Raw genomic sequence first — 19,809 nt, 5'->3', positions numbered from 1 at the left:
GGTTATATGGTTGAAAGTGATTTTCCAAAATACTTGCACACCCAAACGACCGTGAGAAAGTGAAGGACTATGGGACGGCCTTGCATAAGGGATCCCACAATTATGATGATAAAATTAAGAAAAATGAATATTTTTTACAAATGAGAACATAAAAAACATAATTTATTTCGTTAAGCCCTAAAACCTTTGTTTGGTTACCAAGAAAATGAAGGAAACAAATTCAACAATTTTGCAGAATGGCTAATTTTATCTTCGTTGCTTTTCCTTTATTTTCTCGGGAACCAAACATGGTGACAAAAATGGAGAAGAGCGAAACCTTGATAGTAGAGAGAAAGAGCTCTCTCCACAGCGATCGTAGAGAATTTCATTGAAATCCAACGTGTAAAGATCGTCCATTTCCTTTGAGATTACTCGCCACCCAATCGTGATCTTTTCCTCTTAGTCCACCCACCCGGAGAGACGACAATGGGTTTTTCGTCACCACTAGTGGAACTATGCCATGTGTTTTTCGTCACCACTAGTGGAACTATGCCATGTGTTATCGAACTCACATTTTTTGACGGCATGGATGCAGCCCATGATCGTTGGGTGACTATAAGCCACCAATGAACGGATGATTGAGATACGTGGGTTTGGGAATGGTATTTTAGTAATTTTGTATAATATCAACATTTCTCCTTAAAGAAATAAAGAGAAAAAAAAATTATTAGAATTAGTAACAGATTTTTTTTTAATTTTAATTATTGAATTCCTTCCCATATAATTTTTTTTTCACGCCTATATAATGATTTAAAATAGGAAATCTCTCATATTAATTTTAAAATTACGTTTTATTGAATATGAATGGATTCACATTATATTTAATATCTAAAATAAAAAAGTGCAATATGTCCCGATATTAAAAGTAAGCAGTTCTTATATTAAAATTAATATTAAATTAATAAATGATTAATCAAGTTGAATTTTTCTTTCATGTTAATAATTACTAAGGTGTATATTTAAAAAACAAAAAAAAATGAAAAAGAGGTTTGATCATTTAAAATTCACACAAAATATTATCATACAATTATATTGAGGCGGGGTTTGATTTAATTAGGTTAGTTTTCAAGTAATCCGACGATCAAATTTTGCTTTTTCTTTTTTTATCTAATTGAAATTGATTGTAATAGATATAATAATTACACTGAGATTCCATCACTTTTTAAAACGAATCATTTAACCTATGTTTGGTCCCAAAAAATTTAAGAGAAAATATTACAAAAAAAAAAAATAGAAGGAAAAAATATAAAATAAATTTAAAGTCAATAAATTATTTTTATATTTTGCTTCAAACTCATTTCACTTAATTTAATTTTTCAATATAATGATTAAATATTTTTAAAATATATAAGTTTTTAATTAATTTTAAATATATTTAACTTTGATATTTTTCATAGATAAGAAAATGAGAAAATTATTTTGAGTATATTTTTTTTATCATTGTTTTTCCTAAGAATCAAATACAACCGATTTTTAATTTAGTATTAACTTGATTTATAATATTTTTCGTAGTAATTGTACAAAACGTTTATAAACTTTTTAATACTTGAAAAATAAAAAAATTTAAGTATTATAAATATTAGAAATGCTTCCTAAAATCATTATCAAACCAACTCTTAATTTAATTTAATCAAATTCATTTAGTAGGTTAAAAATACCTATGTTTTTTGGAAAATGAAGCCAACAAAATTGTTATCATATTATAGGAATAAATAAATACATATCATACAACCCAAACTATCATAATCAAATTTAAGATATTTCCATAATAGTTATGATTATTATTAGGTTGAAAACAAAGAATCTATATTTATCTGAAAATTGTCACAGAAAATAGTTTTATTCAGAGTATTTTTAATTTTTATATCAAATCGTACAATAATTTCATGAAAAATAAACTAATAATTATTTCTTATATTTGGCTTCTCAATAATTCTTAAAAAACTTTTCCAAACAAATTCTTATTATCCCCTTAATAAAATAAAATAATAATAAAATAAATTCATTCCAAAACCAACCAAATGGTTTAATTTTATTTTTTTTTGAACTCCATAAAATCAAATTGATAATTAGGATTTTTAATCAAATTAATCTAAGAAATTTCAAAAACCATAAATACCATATGCTCTTCCAACCTGCAGCTTCATATTTATTGAAAAAACTTTTTGTCAATAAATTGTGATTAAAACAAACAAACAAACAAACCATTTCCATTCATGAGAATCAGAGAAAAAGTACTGCAGACAAAAACTACCAACTGAAACTGTATTCCCACGTTTTGGACTCTAAATTCCTCAGTCCATTGTATACCAAAACACGATTTATCTAGTGAAAAAGAACTGAGTATGAACAGAAAAATACAAGTTTGAATCTAAAATTGTACCCTTCATTGCTGTTTAACACCAAACTTAGTCTTTTAAGGCATATTGAATGGCATGTTCTTGGCTTTTGTGTATTCTTTTTCTTTCCATAGCAGGAGGTTCGATCTGCGCCGTAACAAAATCTGTACTGTAACAATTATCCCAAATCCTGATATACGACTCGGGTTTTCGGAGACTTACAGTTGCAGGATGTACTGCCCGGCACGGATGACGGGGTGGTGTGCTTGAGCTCCGATCTAAATTCATGGTTTTGGATCGATGATGAGTAATATACAGAGAGAATTGAGAAGAAGGGGATGATAGTTTATATGTATATATGAAAGTCTTACAATGAGCCAGCCCAGTGGTTGGTTTTTGCAGCCAGCGCAGTAGATGTTGGCCAAGTCCACAACGGCCACCTTACTCGCAGCTTCAAGCCTTCTGGAAGATCGAATTTCAGCTTCTCCAGTGTACAAGTTGAAGCTGCATATGCAGAATATGGGCAATTCTTTAGGTGAACGACATGCCTACATTGTTTTAAGGTTTTCTCAACCAAAAATGCTCAATGACTAAAGCAAAATTTGAAGATTAGGTTTTCCCTGAAATATAAACTAAGTCATGAAAATTATTAGGTTTTTATTTTTCTTTATTCTTTTTATTTTTCTAAAACTAAGCATCGCCTTAAATTAAGCCTATACATTTATTCAACATTTCTAAATTATCTCCATTTTCATTTCAATACACGCAACTCATTGAGAAAGAAGATGGGTTCCGGATACAGATATTGAAATGTCAATCATAAATTAATTTATTATTTATTTTCTAAATAGAATTATTAGGAATATTAACAATTTTGGATGCAAGAAAAAAAAAAAGAAAAGGAAAAGAAAACAAAAATCAGAACAACCAAACAGAGAGAAAAATACTATTTCAGTATAACAACAAGAAGCCATTTCCACATTTATCTTATCCAAGAGAAAAGAAAACAATTTCGAAAAGAGAGCAGAAGAAGAACTCACGCGTCAGTGAAGAGAATCTCCAACCTGTTGGAGGAGTCCTGCTTATCAAGATCCTACGAATTCAACCAAAAAACGAATACAAAACCTTGAGATCCGGAATTTCGAATTCGATTTCGATTTCAAGTTCATTTCAATTATCGATCGAAGATGAGAAAGAACGAGAGAGAAACAGTCGCCGTACATATGGAATGTGGTGATCGAACCAGGCGACGCCGGTTTTGCAGGAGCAGCAGCACAATAACGGCGCCGTGTTGCCCGTTTTGCGGATTTTCACCATCCGAGGGCCCGATTTTCCTTCCAACGGAGATGCTTGAGGCTCTGAGGAATGGCGTCGTTTCGGCATCGCGGCAGTGCGGAAGTGAAGTAGTAGTCCAGATTCTTGAACTGAAAATCAAGATTCAGGCCTATTTATATGTATTTCATTGTACGGGTTTACCTGATATTTTGCCACGTCATCATCTCATGTCTTTTATCCCCGTAATGTGAGAAAAAGTTGTAGATTATAATCACACCAAATTCTTGTGTTGTTTTTTATTCTAAAATTTGTATAAAAGTAATACTTTATTGGGCATATATTTGGAATTATCATTATATTATTATTATTATTATTATTATGTGTTTGTTTTACCAATAAAAAATAAATATAACAAATTGATTTATAAAATTTATTTTTCTTTGACATGGTTTTAATAATCATTAACGTCTTTCTTATCAATGCTTTCAAAAATAAATTTTTATTTTTCAAAACATAAAATTTAAAAAACACATTTAGTAGCCAAAAAAAATATTTTTTTTTATTTTTGTTTTCAAGAACAGAAAATATGATATTTTTAGAGAATATTTTTTAATTATTTTAAAAAATAATTATATAAATATATATAATGATTAATAAAGCTCTAAACATAAAAATTATTTTTAAAACATATTTTAAAATATTAAAAGCAGATTAAAAACTTTTTAAGTTTTTAAACAGACTTTTATTTTATAAAATATCAAACAATAGTTTTCAAAAAATTATTTTTTTAAATTGTTTATAAAGTAGTTATTGGTCTAACATTTTGGTAAGGAAGATATGTTGATTAAGGGGTGTGGACCCCGTATTTCGGCTCAATGCGTTTCCCATTCGATGGCGAGCTCGATTTTTATTTGAAAAATTATGATTTTTATTTGATTAAGAAAATTGACTTGGAGTCGCCACTTATTTTTGTTTTATTTTTAAAGGGTAAATAAAATAAGAAAGAAAAACCCTAAATGTGACTCCTTGTTTTGGAAAAGGTTGGTCTACGAAAAATCAGATTGGATTCGAGGGTTAGGTTACTTATCGGGAAGGTACGGTAAAGACCGTAACACCCCTCTAAGCCCCTAAAGTCGGGTCTCTACTAATAAAATGAAGCTGACGTGGAAATTGATGTGTAAATCAATGGATACCCCGAATAAATCATGCACATGTGAAAATCAGAACATGCGTAGGCACTGATCAGAGTGAAAGTGGGTACGTAGGCTAGCCACCATGCGCTATCAAGAAGGAAGGTTAGTGCTCAATTAAGAAACAATAGCATACATATCAAAGAACAGGATAAATCAATTATGTATGATAATCAAGTCAATCAGTCAGTCAATCAATCGATCAGTCACATATGTGGGGCCCCCACCAAAGCCCGTTTACTATTGGGTGAATCAGTTTCGCAAATTCTATCACTAAGAATTACGAAAATAAATTCACACTTATTTTAAAACATTTTAAAATCATGGAAGTTGTTAAAGTTACATGCCGAGAAGAAAATGGCGGCAAAATTTATTGAAAATGAGATCTTGGGAACCTCAAGAAAATGCACTAAGGATGAAGAAAAAGGTGGAACGTCGGCCAGATAGAATTCCGAATGCGAGATATCCGGGGAAGGTTGAACGTCGGCCAGACAGAATTCCGGATGTGAGATATCCGGATAAGGTGGAACGTCGATCGGACAAAATTCCGGATATGAGATATTCGGAGAAGGTTGAACGTCGGCCGGACAGAATTCCGGGTGTGAGATATCTGGGCGGAATGTCGACGGAGAAGAATTCCGGATGTGAGATACCCGGGTGGAATGTCGACAGAGAAGAATTCCAAATGTGAGATATCCGGGTGGAATGAGCGATGCCACATGTCGCAAGGGGTCGTCTGTGTATCCAAGGAAGAGGGAGCCATGCGGCAATTTTTATTCCCATGAGACCACTAAATCTGCCCTTCTTTCCACAAATTCAAATGCTAACTTCCTACATCATCTTGAGACATCACCTCCCGGTATGAGATGCGTGGGGGTTTACGCATGATGAAGATAAACGGGAATAGGAGTGGAATGATGGATGGGGACGTAGGCATGTTGGATAAAACGATGAATAATAAACGAAAATGGGTATGGGGATGCTAATGAGGTGAGCTTTGCTGCCATGACAACTACTCCAGATTTTCTAGGATCTCCTTCAAGCAGGGATGAGAAAATGGATGCGTACCATGGACGGATATCAAGAGCAGAGGAGGATAACAAAACAGAGCACAAAGAGTAGATACAAGAAAATGAACCCGACAAGCTATGCTTCATATCATACCAACAGGCTTAGATGATGGTGGGTAAGATTAAATGAGTATCAAATGAAAGGCAAAACGTGGTTACAAAAATATCTCATGGAGAAATCAAAACCAGAGCAAACTAAACCACTACAAAACCATTAGCAAAAATATGAACGTATTCACTCCCAATCAACAATCATCATCCTAGAATTAGTAAAAACAGAGTAGAAAAGCACACCAATAGAAGCTGACGAAGAATACACAATAAACGTACCTCAAAATAACTCTCTCCAGCTAGGTGGGCAAGAAATCGGACAACTATCCTTCCTCTCAAGCAACCAGCCCCGGAATGCCTCTTTCCCACTAGTCCTCTCAAGCTAAACTCTCCTCTCTTCCGTTCTTTCTCTTCCTATTCCTCCTCCTTTCTTCTTCTTGGAATCACCTTCCTTAGCAAGTCACCACCTGCCTCCTCCTGTTCATGCATCATACAGTATGGCCTGCCCCCACTACCCTCACTGTTGCTGCACGCTTCATGCAGACGGCATCAAGCTCCCAGCTGGGGGTCCCCTACCCTCTCTAAAAAATGTAATCCCCAAACCAAGAAAAATCCGCTCCCCCAAAATCTCTAACGGCTGAGCCAAAACCACCCTGCAACTCTCTGCCTCCACTACCTCTCAACAGCTCACTAACTACTTGCACTTTTTCTAGAAGGTTCCTCCACGTGTCAAATTTCTATTGGTTCCTCAAAAGTTCAGCTGATTCCCTAGCATCCATCCCTGAGCTGACACGTGGCCACCTAAGATGGTGACATCTGGCCAAATAATCTGCAAAAAATTCAAAGAGAAAATGTCTCCAAAATGGGGGTCTACAAGGGGATTGATTTTTTATCATTGTATAAATTTAACTAATAATAAATTTATACAAAAATAATTTAATATTGTATAAATTTAATTAATTATAATTATTTTTTTCATACAAATGAAATTAATATATAAAAGCAATAATTTTTATTAATCATTTTTCTTTCCTATTTCATACTTTCACAATGAAATAAAGTCCATGTAACTAAGCCTAAATATTTAACCAACCAAAATAACAATTAAGAAGAAGCAAATTTTAAAATGAAAATCAGATGGCATGGCAACTATGGGCGGGTAATTTAACGAGAATCTGTTATGCATATAAACCTGATCAATCAACTATATATATATATATACTCATTGCTCGTCAATGCGATTATAAGCAAACCAACTCTCTCTCGATTTTTGTCTTTCATTCTCTCACTTTCTCGGGAAAATTCAAGACTCTCTTTCTCAGTTTCTCTTTCATTCTCTCACTGTGTTTGCTGGTCCAATTCTTCGCCAATAAGGTACTTTTCCCATCTCTTTTATCTTCTTTTCTTTCTTTGTTCTCAAATCTAATCTCACTGTTTGTTTGTTTGCAATGAGATGTGAAGTATTCTGATATTTCTGATTGATCTCCCTTTCATTTCTTTTCCTTTGGAATATTAATCACGTTCTTCTAAATCCTTTTCGTATATATGCATTTTCTTCTTTTCAATTTCTTTCTTTTTCTTTGGTTCTTTTTTTTTTTTTTTTTACTTTCTTTCAATTCTTTTGATTACTTTTTCTCACAGTACATTCCCAGCATGGCTCGCCCACCGAGACGACACAGAAGGGCGCGCAGAGAACTCGATTCAGATGTGCCTTTTCCGTCGCCTCAGCGCCCAACGCAATTGTCGCCACATATCGATTCAGATGAGCCCTCGGCGCCTCAACGCCCTACGCAGTCGTCATTATCACCTTTCAACAGCGGTTCTGCAGGAGTCATGGGTACTGCACTGCCAGTTTTGCCCCACGGGACGCCTGAACTTCAGGTTTGTGCAAATTGCAATTTCCTTTGTTTCTTGTTTATCCCTTTTTTCTGGATCTGATGAAAAAGAATAAAAACTAAATTGTGGGTTTCTTTAGTTTACGTGAATTTTCTAAGATGCCCAAATGGTAATACAGATGTTCATTATGTCTTCAATCAATATGCAGAGAATGCTTATCAGAATCAAAGAGAGGGTTAAAAAAATGAGAAAGCAACTAGACAAGATAGATGTTGAATTTGGAGGTGTCAGAAGAGCCGGCGTAGATACGGAGATGGAGTCACTTCATGTAAAAGAATATAAATTTTACTCCGTTGCAAAACTTGAATGTTTAAAGTAGCCGTTTTATTTTCTTTTTTACTTTAAAATTTAATTAAAAATATATACTTTAATAATAAAAATTTTATCAATTTAAACTTAAAAAGATTTAATATCATTTCAATAAATATAATTTATTGTATTTTTAAAATATAAAATTATATAATTTATTAATTTAAGTTATATCACATGTAATATCTATTATAATTAGGGAGAGATGTTTTTTTTTTTTCACTATATAAATATTTAGTAAGTATTTTTTGTAACTTTGATGAAATTATTGAAAGTTACATTTTGTAGTAAATTTTTTCTAATTAATTTTATTTATTAATTTTGAAATGTATCTTCAAGGCATTTTTTTACATAAAATTATAAACATATGTTCTAAAATAATGAAAAATCTATATATGGAAATTTAAGATAATGCTATTATTTCAATAAAAATAAAAATTTTAAAATACAAATAAATTAATATCTAAAAAATACAATAAATTAAATATCTTAAATTAATAAATTATATAATTTTATATCTTATTTATATATCATATAACTTTATTATTTTAAAATCGTAAATTTATTGATAAATAAAATATTCATTTATTATTATATTTATCAATTTATTTTTATTAAAATAATATTAGATCATTAAGTTTAAATATATAAAATTTTTATTATTAAAGTATATGTTTTTAACTTTAACAATAATTTATAATTTTATATTTTTAATTAAATTTTAAAGTTTAAAAAAAAATTGAAACCTCAATTGGCAATTGAGAGTTTAGTTAAAAAAAAAGAAACATTAATTGCCAATTGAGGTTTTAACTCAAATTTAAAATATATATATATATATATATATATATATTTTATATCACGATGGTAATAAAAGGGATTCTTTAAATATAAGTTATGCAATTGGGTTAAAACTTAGATTGGGAAATGGCTATTTTGCCCCAAAACTCGAGATGGACGACTTAATTTGACTTGTCCTTACTCAGGGACATACCGTATCTACGTGTGTGGCAACGACTTGTAAGTCCGTGCACGACCTTTTTTTTGGTTCGATAGATTAAATTTCTAACAAAGTACTGTGGGTTGTCACTGATGTAGGAATTTATGGGAGAGGCTGAGTTGGAGATAACACAGAACCCTAGGGGAACTAGAAGGGTAAAGTTGGTGTGTCCAATTTTAAAATCGTACGGTTTTGTGAAGATGGATGATGAATGGCATTGCAATATAGGTCAATTTTATTAATAAGCCTATGCGGGTTTCCTCCATGTGTCCTTCTCAAGTTCAAGACCCCTTAGTTAATTAGGACAAACATATAACTCGGAGATTATTCCATTTGGACCAAGATAAGTTCCGACTTGCACCAAAAGTGAGAGGTTTTCACCCTTCCACAAGGCCGGACAGAATCAACAGTCTGGGCCTGCTGGACTCTCAAACGGGAAAATCTGTCCGATTTAATCCTCAGGATTTCTGGCATGCGTGATCAACCATGCCTGATGTCTGAGTGCCGGCCCAGACACCTAACATTTGAGCGGCGGATTAGACGTCTCAAAGGGGCGTGCTCAAACAACCTGTCCAAACATCCTTTGTGTAAGGAAGAAGTCCTCTTACCTCCAATGAAGGTAGACAGATTTGACTTTGGTTGGTTCAACACCAACAAAGCCCATATAAGTCATTGTAACGAGACTGAATAAGAGATCGAACAACACAAGATCGTATAGTTATACTTGCACTATGCTTTCTAATATTCTTTCTAAATAGTCCATTAGTGTGAATTCTACTCCCCATACAATAAGCCCATTCATCAATGCAAACTTTTCTACCTTAAAATTCTACTTCCCATACAATAATGGAATAATGATGTATTAGCATCTTGGTATGATTCAAAATTCTTGATATGTACTAGTTGGATTGTGCCAATATAGATTGGTTTTCAATTTTTCTTTCTTCCTCCATTTTTTTTTTTTCTCTTGGAAACAATGATTGAACAGGTTCAATTGTATGGAAATATGGAAAGGAATATGGATATGAATAGATATTTTTGTAAAAATAAAAGGCTCATATGGATTTGAATCAATATTTTTATAAAAATAAAATAATACTTCATTTGAATAAATTTTTAGAATGTTCAGGTTTTTAAATAAATAATATTAGTTCCTAAATTCTTTAAATAAATAATAATATGTTGTGTACCTTTTTAAAAATTACTTATCATGTATGTTTCTTTGTCTCTCTTTCTTATTATTGTTTTCCTTTTTTATCCTCAAATTTTAATTTGAAACAATTGAAAGATATATAATTTCAAAGAAACAAACTGTATTTTTCTTCACTTGGAATTTTCTAAGGTTCAAACAAAAATTCTAGAAATTTTACAATTATAAATTTTGCTAATTTACCCGATCAATTGGTAATATATTTTAACTGCTTTGTTTAAATTGAATTTTCTTTAAAATTAATGTATATATAAAGACAGAGGTAGTTGAATTTTTCTCATACAAAATTATTACATATTAAGACTTTGGTCCTAATTACAAATCCTTCATAAAATTATAAAAAATATTGATATTTTAATACTTTCATTTATATGAAATCTCAATTGGTTTCAAAATGTAGTAGTTATCAATTTTGATTTCTTATTTTAGAGAAATGTTCACAGAACTATTAGTGATTTTCATATGCAACTACGAAATATGACAACTTTCAATTTGGGTAATGGATTTTTTTAATTTTATTATTATTATTATTATTTTGCATTTTATCATTGTTTCTTTATTTAACACATTATTTATTGACTTTTTAATAAGTTTAGATGACAAAATGTTGCATTTTAACAAATTTGGGGAGTAAATGTTAAGTTTTGAAAGTGACTAGGCTAAGTGTAAAACACACCAAAGGTTGAGAGAGGAAAATGTATTTAAACCTTGTTATTAATGTGGATGAAAATTTTCTGAAATATCAAGAAAATTTCATATCCTTGTAACACTATTAAACCTTAAACTTAAAGTTTCTTTCACAATGATTTTAGGAACCGATTTATACTAAAAAATATTTTGTTAAAAAAAAAAAAAGATTTTTGACAAAATTTATCAAACACTTTAAAAATATGAAAAATCACTTATAATGCTTCCTAAAGAAATTTTTGGTGGGTTATTCTCCTAAAGTGTTGAATAAACTTTAAAAAACACTTTTTAAAATTTGAAAAATCACTTGTAATATTCGAAAGTTACTTATAGTAGTTTTTAAAGAAACACTTGATAAGTGATTCTCTTAACAACTCTTCTCGAAAAAATATTTTCATTAAAAACACTTTAAATCGAAACACTATCAAATGCATTCTAAGAAATTAACTTCAATAAAAATTTCATGTAAACTCCACCCAATGTCAATCATAAATTTTGTAAGGTCACTCCTAATTAAATATCTCCTTAATTACTCATGTTTCAAGGGTCTCTTTTTATTTTTCCTTACAAAAAACTATTGAAAAGTTGCTTGTTTTCAGTGTTAGGAATGGAAATCAAGAACAAGGGTCTCACAACAAATATTCAGAATATCATCTCTTTTTTATTCCAAGAGAGTTCAGTACATTGATACAGACAGTATACACATCTGCAGGATAGTAGAATGATTCATCGATAGACTTCACGTGGCAAAATCACTGGTAATAATACTCCATAAGCAATAGGTAGGAGGGTATATAGAAGCATCAATCAACAGAAACAGGTTGCATGTTTTCAGCTTCTTTCCTCAGTTCTTGAAACAGGACAGATGACAAGTACCGCTCCCCAAAACTTGGATGAACAGTCTGAAAAATTCAAGCCAACAACAGCTTTCAGCAATGAATGATACTTTGGATGATGGTGTTTGTAGAAGAAAATTATACAAGGTGTTCATACCACTATCAGTTTGCCTCTGTTCTCTGGCATTCTTGCTAGCCTTAGCGCTGCAACTGTATTAGCTCCTGATGATATCCCCACCTGCATGAGCCAGAAGTTAGACAAATGATCAATGAAAACCAATCTTTGAGTCATTTTCTTTTAAGCCCAATTGCAAATCCCTACATAGAGTCCAAAATTAGAGTGTTTCATTACAATCATAGCTTATTGTAAAGAAGAACTCTATATGAGTTGGGAAGTCAGACCAGGGTCCAAGCATATGAATTAAAAGACTGAAGAATTAGAGACTTTGGAGCGGCATTTGAATTATTACCATGAGCCCTTCCTTCAGTGCCAACTGCCTGGCCATGTTGACTGCATCTTCACTAGAAACCTGGATCGTGAAGTTTGAAACTCAGTCAAGTGAAATTGGGAATGACTGTAGAGCAATAAAATTACCAAAACGGATTCATACTGTCATACCAATCATACAGTTAACATTGCTTACCATGAGAACTTCTTCCATTACATCCATGTCCAGGATATCGGGTTTGAATCCAACCCCATTGCCCGTAATATGATGAGGACCTGTTCCAATTAACAGCATTAGAGACTGCAACTCAAGCCGAAACTTTCAATAACACAAGATTAACACCATAATGACTTATGATCATAACAACATATCCTTCCACCAATGTTCTGTTTGGTAGAGCAGATGACACAAGAAAAGAGGAGAAAAGAGGAGAACAGTTGGAATCTTGCAACTCTTCCAACCCCAAACATCTCTCCATATTTTCTTTTATTCTTTAGTATTCTTAGCAACCAAAAAGAGCATATACAGAAAATCTCCCTGAGAAGAATACAACAAGATAGATTATAGAATTGAGACATTACCTGGCTTACCACCATTCAGTACGTTGCTTTCAGTTGGCTCAAGTCCATATATCTACCATAATAGATTACAAAAAAAAAAAAGAAAAAAAAAAAGAAAAATCAACAAAAACAAAGAATAGCTACAATTCAATTCAAGCTACAATATACCCTGACAGAGATGAAATAGGTAGAAGATTATTACCTTAACATTAGGATTCTGGGATTTGAGATAACGTCCGACCCCAGAGACAGTGCCACCGCTGCCAATTCCCATTATAAATGTCAACTTGTCCATTAGTATCCTCCCATATCTCTGGACCTGTAGTTTCAAAATGCACCTGTTTTTCCATTTTTGAGGTCGATCATATACATAGGATGACAGCAATCTACTTTGAATATCTCATATCATGTTTAGCAAAATCCAGGTAAACAACTAGTACAGGAAAATTCAGAACATTTGGGACAAACACAGCTCTGAAAAAATCTATAAAAAGTGGTTATGAAGGGAAAAAAATCATGGGGATGGTGAATAGGTACCTGGGTATTGGCAGGATTTGAAAATTGTTGAAGCATGAAAGCATCTGGGGTGGATTCCAAAAGCTCATAAGCCTTTTTGACTGTTCCTCCCATCCCCTTGGTGGGATCGGTGAGAATCAAATCAGCCCCAAATGCTCTCATGGTCACTCTCCTCTCCAAGCTTGTGTAGGAAGGCATGGTCAGAACCATCTTGTACCCTTTCATGGCTGCCATAAACGCCATGCTAATCCCCATATTTCCCGATGTGGGCTCAATCAGCACAGTCTAATAAACACCCATCAGGAATCAGACAAATCCCAAAAACTCTAGCCAATATGATACCAAAAAAAAAAAAACCAGAAATCTAACCTTCCCCGGAGTGATCAAATGTTTGTTTTCTGCGTCTGTCATCATGGCTAGTGCTGGCCTAAAGAGTAGAAACAAACAAATACAAATCAAATATATAAGGACTATCTGTAAAAGCACTATCTGCAGTGAATTTCAGGGTACCTGTCTTTGATGCTAGCAGTGGGTTGCATCATCTCTTGCTTGACAGCTACATAAGCTCCACACCCTTCTGTGACTTTGTTCAGAAAAACCAGAGGAGTCTTCCCAATAAGCTGAACCATGAAATAAAAATGAATTCCAACAGCCAAAATGAAGGATTTGAATGAACTAAACAGCTCAAATTCACACAAAAAATCTCTCCCAGCCCAAAAAAACCATGAACACCCAAAACGGAGAAAATCCGAAACGACACCGTTCAGAGAAACGGAGAAATTTAAAACGACGTCGTTTCCTGAGCGGATTGCTGAAATTAAACTGTTTACTGTTGCTTTCCGCAGTTTCCTCGCCCACCAAACACATTTGTTAGAAAAATAATCAACGAATGGGAAGAAGAGAGAAGAAGAAAAAAGAAATACCTGAGAAACTTCTTTTTTTATGTTGGTCCCTGGAAGATCCTTGGGCAGATCTCTGATTCTCCGGGAAAAAGACGGAGACTCGAGGATAGGTTGAGTGGAGAACCATCTGGTAAGGGGTATCGACGATTTTCTCTTGAAGAAGCTCGAGAGAGCCGCCATTGATGTGAAGAGTTTCTTCACTGTAACTCAAACTCTGTGACTTCAGCTCTTTCAAGACAACAAGTGTGAGGTGTGAGTACGGTTATATAATAAATAAATTTGGAGAAGAAGAAATGAAGAGTACGTAAATCGCATTTTCCACCCCTGAAAATTTTAAATAATTGCGAGATTCCTCCTCTTTTTTCGGAAATTGCATTAATGGCTCGCTTTTTAATTTTTATTTCAAAAAATGGGGCTGCCATCTGCCATGTTGTGGAGCGGCGAATGTGACCATTTTTGAGGAAGCTTGGTCAAAAAGGAAGTACATGATCTTGGATTTGCAGCCGCCCATGTTAACCATGTATGATGGACGGAAATTGATGTCATGTTTGGCGAGAAAATTACTGTTTGGTAAGAAAATTCTATGCTGCCTTTGGACAATCACCCATTTTTGAAAAGGAATTAAAAAGAATGGCTTAAAGTTGATAATTTTCTAACAGTAGAAGAGTTTTGAAACAAGAGAGACCGACATATCTATGAATGTCTTCAAAAGATAACTTGAAGTTGGTCAATTTAATGTCCACTTTTTATTTGGGGTTTGATAGGTATAAAACAAATAAAGTGTTTTTAGAAGAATAAAGTTGAAAGTGATTTTTTTAAGTTTTAAAAATGTTTTTAAAATTTTGTAAAATATCTGATTTTTTTTTAAATTAATTTTTAGATTAAAAATGTTTTTTAAAATCACCATTGAATTCTAAATGTAAAAAAAAAAATTATTATTATTTTTAAATAAAATTTTATTTATTTTTTAAATAATTAATAAATTCAAAAACTAATTTTAAAAAACTATTAATGGAAACCTCTTAAAGCACAACATATGCCTATCCAATCCATAGTCTGCTGGATTGGGATGAACATGAGGAGGTGTAAGAAGAACTTGGTAACTTTACCAATTAAATCTTTCCAAATTCCATGAATCAGTATCACCTTTCAATAGGAAAAAGACAAGGCAATATAAGGGGAAGAAGAGAGCAAATGGAGGTATGTATGCATGTATTGTATTGTCGTATTGTGTATTGGTTGGTTGAGGATAATGGTTGGCTTCCCTAGTTGAGGTGGCAACTTGGGTACGTCATCTCATTCTTAAACCTGCTTCTAACCAATTAAGATTTTCTTAAATCCATTCTATTAGGAAAGGAATGGAGATTGATATTTGAAAAAACTTATCTCATCATATATATATATATATAATTGAACCTTAAATCCCAATTATCCCCATTATCTTCAAATCCAAGTTTAAAAAAAAAAAAAATTCTTAAACCTATTTCAAATAGGTTTAGGTTAAAAAAAACTCGTCTCATTATCATACTAAATTAAGAAAAAGATAAGTAAAAATTGTTTTTACCTGTTTTTAAAAATAAAATTTTGAAACTTGTCTTTAAAAGTTATTTTTTAAAACAATTTTTAAGAATAAGTTTAAAAAAACATGCTCACGTGACCCTTCATATCCCACCTCTTGTTTTTAAAAATTATTTTTTTAATAGTTTTTAAAAATAAGTTTCAAAAATCACGTCGAAACCAACCCTTCATATCCCACCATTACGAAAAGATAAATTATTCAAACCAGACGCTTGAAATTAAGATTTAGTGGTTGTGTGTTTGAATTTTATAAAGAAGTCATGTTACAATTTCAAATATAAATAAATCTTATTTGGTAAGACAATGTAATAAAGAATACCTATATATATAATTAGGTAAGACTATATAATAAAATATGTTAGGGTAAAAATTATGTATTTATGTTTATTTGTTTTGTCCTATCCTTTTCTTCTTTGGCTCTTTTTCAAAATAATGAATCTAGAACTTAGAAATATTTGAAGGCAACTAGAATCAAAGACTTGGTCACAAGGATAGATTCTCTTCAATAATTTTGTAGTATCCAAATGGTCCATATTTTGATTAAAAAAATGAAATTGAGAAAAAAAAAATACAAGATCATTATGATGATAAATTTAAGAAAAATGAATATTTGAAAATATAAATAAAAAATAAGAAATACTTTATTAGCCATATATTTCTTCATATATTCATTTATTTTAATAGTTAGTTTTGGGAGCATATTTTAAAAATATTTACATTAAAATTTGAGATGATTTTGATATTTAATTTTTTATAATTTAATATAATATACTTTTCTATAAATAATATTTTTTTTAAAATTACATTTGATTTTGAAATATATTTTATAATATTTTAAAAACTTTTCTAAAAAGGAAAAACTAATTTAATAATTCATCAAAGATTCCTTTCCCCAAAACCAAACATTATATTCGGTTGAATCTTTGGAATTATTTCTAAATTATTGTCAATTGTCAAGTAAATATAATATGGTGTCAAAGTCATCATTGATTATAATACCGAAGATTCCATGTGCTATCATAAAGACAAGCTTATCCTTGAAAAAGATGAATAAATTGATTCCAATGTTTGATTTAGTTATTATATACCATGACCCACCCACTAAGAACAATTTAAAAAGAGGTCACAAATCCAAAGAACGTAGAAAATTGATAAACATGCTCAAGATTCTACGAGGTCTTGGTGATTTCAAGATTAAATTTGTTATTAAAGTTGAAATTTTTTTCAAATTAAAGTATATTTATTTTAATTTTATATGGTAGGTGTTACTTAACATGTAGTGATATCTACTTTTTTTTTTTCCCTTCCTATTGGAATGGCTTAATTAATTAGCCCAATATAAATGAATCTTTAATATGTTACTATATTTAACAGTTATATTAAGTTTTTTCTTTTTTTATTTTAATAAAACCCAATAATAAAAAATAAATATTTCTTTTTGTCTTTTTTTTTTAAATGTGTTTGTTTTATGATTGACAAAGTTTTTCACAATGGTAAAAAAGTTTGGCATTTTTTGTTTTGTTTTATTTTTTTGTTTTTAAATAAGGTTGCTAGAGTTTTAGCGGATATTAGAATCTGACCAAACTCTTCTATTTTGTTTTGTTCTTTTGATTTTGTTTTTCATATGATTTTTTCTTTTTTGAATACGGTTATTAGGGTTTTAGAAGATAACTAGTAAGATCAAACTCTTTTTTTTTGCTTTTCTTTTGGGCTTTTCTTTATTTTTATATTTTTAAAATAGGGTTGCTAGGTTTTAGAAGGTGTTACAATAACATCAAACTATCCTCTTTTGTTCTGGTTATTTTATTTATTTATTTATTTTTAAATAAGGTTGTTAAAGTTTTAGAAGATATTAGAATCGGACCAAACTCTCATTTTTTGTTTTTTTTTTTTTTTGTTTTTTTTTCTTTTAAATAAGGGTCGTTAAACCCTAATCTGTTAAACCCTAAGTTTACATCATCTTCTTCCTCTTTAGATCACAACTAGAATAATGGCTTTGCTCTCAAGTTCAGATTGGGCATCAGTCCCTATAAATCTTCTCGATTCGATCTTAGATTACTTAGTGGCCATAGAGAACTACTTCACATCCAGTGAGGTTTGCATTGAATGGAAATATGCAGTTTGTGAAAAACTTCAGCATTTATGCTCTAACCATAAACACTATTGTCGTCTGCACCAACAAGTCCCATTGTTATTGGCTCCCACCAAAGATAATCCCAGAGATGGTTGCAATTTATATGACGTCATGAAAGGAAAAAGCCTTTGGGAGGTTTAGTTGGGGGGAGGTATGAAGGGTCTTCTCATGGCTGGATGATTCTAGTAGATGAGGATTCTTATATGGTAACCCTCCTCAACCTATTCACTGGATCCTTATAATCCTTATAAGCCGATGAGGGGTGTATTGTGAATTGATCGTGATGTTAATAGGGATGTACTCATGATGACGTGTGGTAGTGTGGTAGGAAGATTAGCATTCATTAAATCAGGAGAAGAAGATTGGACTTATATTAAAGACTTGCGGGATTTGGAAGATATTATTTACAACAATGGGTTATTCTATGTATTAGACGGATAGGGTGTGCTCTTTCTCTTATGATGTGAGTAATGATTTTAAAGTGAAAATGATTACTTCACCTGAAAATGAGTGTGCTCTTGTCTTATATTTGTTGGAATCTCCTATCTCATATTTAGTGGAATCTCCCGAAAGAGATCTCATGCGGATTATAAAGCATGGATAGGGATTCGTGATTTATAAGTTAGTATGGTTTTCAAAGAATCCAAGATGGGAAGAGGTTATGAGTTTGGACAACGTCTACTTGTCTACTTGTTTTTGGGAGACCATCATTCAATTTCTATTATAGCTTCTAATTTTGCGGGATGCAAGCCAAATTCTATATACTTCCGCCAACGTTGTAGATTTTTAAATCCTTTAGATGGAAGTGTCTATGTTTTCAGTCTAAATGATAAGACCGTTGTTATCTGCTACATGTTCACACAACTCTAAAGTGGTCAATACCTTGATCAAGTCCTTCCACCAGATCGTTTCACTTCCCTACAATTTAGGAACATGTTCCACAAACTGCTGAGAGTGGTGGCAAATGGAAAACAACATGATTTGATGGGAAGCCATAGCTTTATATATCAATCTTGGTCCCGAACTCGTCTCTCTATTGTTTTTCAGAAATACACCATTTAACGAGAGAGATCAGAGTTTGGAAAATCAAAGACTTGCACCAACTACATAAATTCAAAACCAATGGCTGGAGGTAAGTAGCTAATCCTCAATCCTTTCAGATTTGATTCATATGGCAAAAGTTTCATACATTTGGATTGAATGTATTCCATGTATTCTTACATTTGGTATCAGAGCAACACAAATTTTACTTATGCTTTAGTGTTGTTTTTTGCATGAGATACTTTGCTACATTTGGTATTTCTAGTCTCTTAAATCACTGCATAAATTGAAATACCTTGCTTGTTGATGGGAAAGTAACAGATAACACTTTCTTCATGCCAACTTTCCGGCCCTCGATGGTAATCACCTTATCAGTTTTGGTTGCCTTCCAATACCCAAACCCAGCACCCTATTGGGTCTGGACCCTTTCGGGTACTTCTGATCTTTGGGACTGAAAAAGTATCACTCTTTCTCTCCAAATATAGTTTTACTGGGAAGAACCCATTTGCCAAATTTGGAGATCAATTTCTCCAATTATCTCCAATGAAAACCCCTTTCCGACAACTTTCCAACATAGATACTGCACCATAAGCTCCTCGTTGATAGGATAAAATCATAACCCAGGTGGCAAACCAAGCTATCAGAGCAGGTCTGTCTCCGGTACACCCATTTTTTAAGGTGACGATGATTAAGGCTAGGGCAACAATCTGGTGGGTGTGGGTGCAAAGGC

At 32.0% G+C, this 19,809-nt stretch overlaps 1 protein-coding gene and 1 pseudogene across 3 annotated transcripts; both read right to left on the bottom strand.

Annotated features, from left to right (window-relative positions):
• Positions 1 to 2,228: 2,228 nt before the first annotated feature.
• LOC104879189 (uncharacterized) lies at positions 2,229 to 3,922 on the bottom strand. 3 transcript variants are annotated; one of them, XM_019219350.2, is made up of 5 exons: positions 3,600 to 3,922; positions 3,419 to 3,471; positions 2,750 to 2,882; positions 2,601 to 2,656; positions 2,229 to 2,542 (listed from the first exon to the last, which is right to left on the bottom strand). In XM_019219350.2, the coding sequence occupies exons 1-5, from the start codon at positions 3,759 to 3,761 to the stop codon at positions 2,365 to 2,367; spliced, it is 582 nt and encodes a 193-aa protein (XP_019074895.1). In that variant the 5' UTR covers positions 3,762 to 3,922; the 3' UTR covers positions 2,229 to 2,364. The 3 variants fall into 3 exon arrangements, with proteins under 3 accessions (XP_019074895.1, XP_019074896.1, XP_059592073.1); XM_019219351.2 differs by having other exon boundaries at positions 2,229 to 2,525; positions 3,600 to 3,918; XM_059736090.1 differs by lacking the exon at positions 2,601 to 2,656 and having other exon boundaries at positions 2,229 to 2,525; positions 3,600 to 3,921.
• A 7,782-nt stretch (positions 3,923 to 11,704) lies between these two features.
• Positions 11,705 to 14,579, bottom strand: LOC100255826 (bifunctional L-3-cyanoalanine synthase/cysteine synthase 1, mitochondrial-like; annotated as a pseudogene).
• Positions 14,580 to 19,809: the final 5,230 nt, after the last annotated feature.

Source organism: Vitis vinifera, chromosome 4 (assembly GCF_030704535.1).
Source record: "Vitis vinifera cultivar Pinot Noir 40024 chromosome 4, ASM3070453v1".
Classification (NCBI taxonomy): Eukaryota; Viridiplantae; Streptophyta; class Magnoliopsida; order Vitales; family Vitaceae; genus Vitis; species Vitis vinifera.
This window is presented reverse-complemented; position numbering and strand designations above follow the sequence as displayed.

Coding starts and splice junctions, on each gene's coding strand:
- LOC104879189 (XM_019219350.2), bottom strand. CDS start 3,761: ATGCCGAAACGACGCCATTCCTCAGAGCCTCAAGCATCTCCGTTGGAA. Junction 2,883..3,418: donor GAGATTCTCTTCACTGACGC/GTGAGTTCTTCT, acceptor CTGCATATGCAG/CTTCAACTTGTACACTGGAG. Junction 2,657..2,749: donor AACCACTGGGCTGGCTCATT/GTAAGACTTTCA, acceptor CCATGAATTTAG/ATCGGAGCTCAAGCACACCA.